The 5,650-nt window shown below is 31.0% G+C and overlaps 1 protein-coding gene across 1 annotated transcript; it reads left to right on the plus strand.

Moving 5' to 3' along the window:
• The first annotated feature begins 312 nt into the window (after positions 1 to 312).
• Positions 313 to 1,210, plus strand: LOC121129095 (uncharacterized). Its single transcript, XM_040724768.2, has 2 exons — positions 313 to 658; positions 720 to 1,210. The coding sequence occupies exons 1-2, from the start codon at positions 328 to 330 to the stop codon at positions 1,097 to 1,099; spliced, it is 711 nt and encodes a 236-aa protein (XP_040580702.1). The 5' UTR covers positions 313 to 327; the 3' UTR covers positions 1,100 to 1,210.
• Positions 1,211 to 5,650: the final 4,440 nt, after the last annotated feature.

Consider the following 5,650-nt stretch of genomic DNA (forward strand, 5'->3'; position numbering starts at 1 on the left):
ATTCCCCAGTGTAGTTTTGACTTTTTACGATCAGTAGATAATTGAAAGTAACTTTAATACTTTGTACATTTCGTCAGACAGAAAATTTAAAACAACAAGCTGAAAAATAAAGTTTGCAAAATAAAGAAAAATACAAAAAACAAAAAAACGGGTTATGCTTCGCAACTAAGTTCAAGTTTTTTTTTACTTCTATTTTGACGAAATAGGAAAAAGAAACAGAAAAAGAAGAAGAGTCCTATATAAAGTATGAAATATTATACAGAGCAACATTCATTACCATTTCACCTGTCAACCGGTTAAAAAGATTGAAAAAAACAATTGTTCAACATGAAGGTCTTCATTGTTTTAACCGCCGTCTTTGGACTTGTCATTTCTGACAAACCCATTGGTGGATACGGAGCCCCTCCTCTTAGTACTTATGGAGCCCAACCTTTGGGCGAGTATGTTAGTGGTGGAGCTGGTGGTGCTCTTGGCAGAGCCGATGGTACTCTTGGTGGATCCGTTGGTGCTCTTGGAGGAGAAAGTGCTGGTAACGCTGCTTCTGCTAGTGGAAATGGTGAGGGCGAGTCTCCCATTCCTGGAGTACCTGGAGAAGACTACCCCATCTACAACGAAGTTCCCAAAACATCCTTCTCCTGTGAAGGCCAAGTTGAAGGAGGTAAATAAAATACGAATGGCTGATAATTATGTGAATGTCTTTATCTAATCATTTCTTATAGGATACTATGCTGATCCTGAGGCTGAATGCCAAGCTTTCCACATCTGTATTGCTGATGGTGAAGGCAGTTTGTTGAAAGCATCTGCTCTCTGCCACAATGGAACCATTTTCAACCAAGAAATCTTCAGTTGTGACTTGTGGTCCAACTTCAACTGTGCTGATGCCGAAGGTTTATACTCCAAGAATGAAGAACTCGCTCTTGCAAGAGAAGAAGCTTCTGCCGCTTTAGCTGGTGCTGCCGCCTCCTCATCTGGTGCTGCTGGTGATAATTCTGCTGCTTCAGCCACCGCAGCCGGTAGTGTTTCTGCTGCTTCAGCCGCCGCCGCCGCTGGTGGTTATGGCGCTCCTGCTCCCGGTGATCTTCCATCTTATTCCATCTAAGAAAAATAATTTTCTTCAATTTAGAAAAAAAAAAAAAAACAATACAAAAGATAGAAACTGTTCATAACAAATTATAAATGTTGAATAATAATATAATAGTTATTATCATAATGTTACGTGTTTCAATGTTCACAAACATAAAATTACCTACATTTTTTAAGTAGAACTTTCCAAAAACTAGGGAATCTAAATATTTATATATATTTACATCATATTCTTTGGACTATACAGTTGAGTTTAAGGCAAACCATGCGGTGCTTCTTCAGCTTCTTTAACCAGACTATTAAGGATAATTCAAATTAATTATACAATTTATATTTATTCCATTAGTTGAATTGATTACCAAAAGCTAGAAATAAGCTTAAAATAATGATTTCAATTTTTTTACTTTTTCAAAATCAACCGAAAATCCCATTAACAACAGTAAAACATAGGATTTATTTATTTTATGTAGCCTGGTCTTGCACCTTGATAACTAGCATAATTTTTCATCCATATCCTTCAATCAAGTTTTGATACATGTTTACATAATTTTTCTATTCTTCAATACATATTTTAACTAATTCACTCTCATTAGAGGGAATCCTGCGATGAAATTGGACTTCAACTCACGAGAGATATTTTCATTCTGATAAAGACTTTGATTTTGTTACTCGAATTTATTTAATTTGAGATATGTTGAGCTTGTGTTCTTTGGATCTCAGGTGTGCTGTTTCGAGGATTTAAGTCAAGTTCCTAGTAAATTTGTTGTATGGCTTAAGATTAGTATCCAATATCACAAAAATAATCTTCTAGAAATTAAAATATTGGGAAAGTCTAACTTATTTCATTTCTTTGTATTTATGAAATCTTCTTTCTGATTTTGTTTCTCATACTAAGTTACATTGAAAATAAATGAAGACCGCAAAGATTTCTTATAATGCTCTTCTTTTTTCTTCTTCTGGTAATATCGGATTTAAAAAAATAAAAAAAACTCTGTTGTTCAGAAATACAGGAACATAAAATTTTTAAATCAAAATAATAAGATAAACTAATATGGTTTTTCTTGTTTTCTAAACTATTTGTTCATTTCTGTATCAGAAATAAAAAAATCCCAACAGTACTTCAAATTATAGGATTAACGATAACAAACGAAATTTTTTACTTAACAACATATTTTCGGCTTTCGGAAAGTTAATGTTTTGCATAGATTCCCAACAAAGTTATACGACCAAAATGAATATAAATCTTCGATCTTTTGGTAGTTGCACAAGAAAAGAAGACTCTTATAAATGCAATTATGGCACAGCGCAAGTGTATATGTATAAAATTTTAAGCATGAGCTCAACAAACATAAAATTATTTTTATCACAATAATTTATTATTTAAATTAATTAATAATGAACTGGTTTTAGGTTTAAAAAAAGAGTGAGGAAAGAAAGAAAGAAAAAATGACCGAAATAAAATGGCAAAGTATAAAAAGGCAGGATTATTGTATATTAATTAATTATCACATTATAGACAAATAGCTAAAAAGATTTGTTTACGCCTCATTCCAAAATAAAATTATATCTTGCTTTAGCTTCACTTTGTATCATTGATCTTGCTGACAAGCCAATAGGGGGATGTGGTAGCTCCCCCTCTTTCTAGCTATGGAGGATCTGGTGGTATCGCTGGCTCAGGTGAAAATGGTAAGGGCGAGTCTTCCATTAAAAAAGTGGCTAGAGAAGACCACCCGATCTACAAAAAAGTTCCAGAAACATCCTTCTCTTGTGAAGGCCAAGTTGAAAATACACTAACATCATTATTGAATCATTTCTTATAATAAACTAAGGTGATCCTGAGGTTAAATGCCAAACTTTCCCTTATCTTAATTGCTGATAGGGAATGCAGTTTATTGAAAGCTTCAAACCTTTTCTCAACGGAATTATTATCAACTAAGAAATCTTCACCTGTGACTTGCAGACCAACTTCAACTCTGCCAATGCCAAAGGTTTGTACACTAAGAATGAAGAACTCGCTGCTTAAAGAGAAGAAGATTCTGCCGCTTTAGCTGTTGCAGTTCGGGCAGCCTCCTCATCTGGTTCTGCTTGAGATGATTCTGCTGCTGATGCTGTCATCACTGCTGTTGGTGCTTCGGCTGCTTCAGCCACTGCCTGGTGATATGGTGCCTTGCTCATGTTAATTTTCCATCTAATGTCATTTCATGAAAGTCCTTTCTTCAATTTAAAAAAAAAAAAAACTAAATCATTAAAAGTATATCAAATTTTTATTCCAAATTTGAAATGTACAATAAATTAATAATGAAATATTATCCATGAGTCGAAATATTGCTTGTATATAGACTAAATATTCATAAAGATAAAACCACAAAATTAATTTTTTTGAATGTTCCAAATTATACAAGAATTACATATTTATAGTTGAACATATAGTAGTATTTAATTTAGGCATATGACTTGTCCATATATGTATAATATCAAATATTTATCATAGAAAGAAACTTATATTTTTGGAAGATTCATTTTATTTGATGTATTTTATTTGTAAAATCCTTTGATAGATTTTGTCTATTAAATATATTCATTTGAAATATTATGTAATTTGTCCTTAGTGTAATATTTTTTTAATTACGAGTTTTTATAGAAATTGTTATTTTGAAGATTTTATAAGTGATTCAGGCCTAGGAAAGTTAATTTTCTGCTCGAAATAGAAGGAATCCTTATCGTTGTATTTCCTTGTTTTTAGAGTTCTTTCTTCATTAAAAAAACATTCTTTGAAATTTCAAAAATTACAGCACAAACCTGAAAAATGAATTGAAAGATAACTTAAAAACGCAAAATTTGATTTTATTGTATGTCCGAAAAAGTTACTTATCGATAATAACCTCAATATGGTAATTTCTTGTTTTTTACTATAAAATCAGAATTATTTTCCTTGTGAGACAATATACTAAATACTGCCAACAATTTTATCTAGTTTATTTACGTACATACAGTAATTTACTGACTATACTGTAAGTTTTTATTTATTTTTAAATTTTTATTTACTTATTATTATTTGACTACAGAAGACAATGAATACAACCGTCTTTAAATTACATATTTTTTTATACTTTGTACATAATATCATTGAATAAAGTATTTGTATTTGTTTTGGTTGATGTAACATATTATATAAAATAATATTTCATGGGGAAAATTATATCTAATTACACAAAAAAAACAACGAGTAGTTACATATTTGAAATTAAATATACACACGTAAAAAAGGCTTCAGATCAGATGTGTCGTTTTCTATTCAAGCAGTTACTCAAACGATAAGTGTTCCACTCACATCGAACATCTTCAGCATTCCATTGGATCTTATGAAATGTATGTCCAGACCAAAAGGTCTGGCAGAGTCGTTACTTCTTCTGAAATAATAAGGTGGGAACAATAGATTAGTATAAAAATGCAACTTCTCACCAAAGCCAGATAGCTGTTCAACATGTTATACATGAATGTAGAATAAAAAGATAAATAAATTTTTTGTTATTAATTTAGTTTTGATTTTTTTTTAATTAATATCAAATGACAGCAGAAGAATTGGAATAACAAATTATATCAACTACAGACAAACAATGAAAACTATGTCACATATAAAAAAAAAATACTTTTACATCTCAAAATCCGTTCTTATGCAAGAGTTTTTTCCTCCTGATTTACTAAGAAAATTCTTACCTCTTAAATGTTTCATCTTAGGGGTGTTCTCTTTTTTTAAATGCAATTACTGCTCCAGATGGAGGCATGATTAGGAATATGACGGACCATTCAACTAAACTAAGAAAGATATGATTTCCTACACAATTGGTGATCAGTTTTGCCTCCCAATGGTAAAAATACAATATTTAAGTTTATTATTAGGTAAAGGAAAAAAATTAATGCTCTTGAACCTAAAATCTTAGAAAAAGTCTTTTGGATTTAAAAAAAAAAAAAGGGAATCCCCCAGTTTATGAACACTGGTAAAATTATCCTGATCCCAAATAAGGGAAAATACTTTCTAATTATCGTCCCACCATACTGCAAGATACTCCCAACCAAATTTTTACCGAAAAATACTTTATGAGAGAATTGTATGGGCCCTTCCATTTATCATAGACTCATTACAGTATAAATTTATCAAAGGAAGATTAGAAGAATAAGATACTTTCAGGATGGATTTGAAGTGCCCAAATAGAAGGATTTAGAATTTACGGCCATGCTCATGGATTTTGAGAAGGATTTTGATTCGATCAGTCATCAGTTTATAACTACACGCACGATAATTCACTATGGAACTTGTCAACCACAATACTTTCAGAAAAAAAAAATGTTTGCATTATATACTCACAGTTATATAACCCTGTATTGTATGATCCGATGTGACCAATAGTAAGCAAGATACACTTATTTTAAAAAAAACCTTAGGATAAAACGAAATCACTTTTTCCCCTAACCTATTATTTAACAAATCAATTGTTTGCCAATATATATTTTAATTTATTTATTTCCTTTATTATACGATATAATTTATTTTAAAAGGATTTAATGT

The sequence above is a fragment of the Lepeophtheirus salmonis genome, chromosome 14, assembly GCF_016086655.4.
Source record: "Lepeophtheirus salmonis chromosome 14, UVic_Lsal_1.4, whole genome shotgun sequence".
Lineage (NCBI taxonomy): Eukaryota > Metazoa > Arthropoda > Copepoda > Siphonostomatoida > Caligidae > Lepeophtheirus > Lepeophtheirus salmonis.

Bases quoted from the DNA above. Each gene is read 5' to 3' on its own strand.
- LOC121129095 (XM_040724768.2), top strand. From the start codon at position 328: ATGAAGGTCTTCATTGTTTTAACCGCCGTCTTTGGACTTGTCATTTCT. The intron at 659-719 runs GTAAATAAAATA...CATTTCTTATAG, and splicing joins TGAAGGCCAAGTTGAAGGAG to GATACTATGCTGATCCTGAG.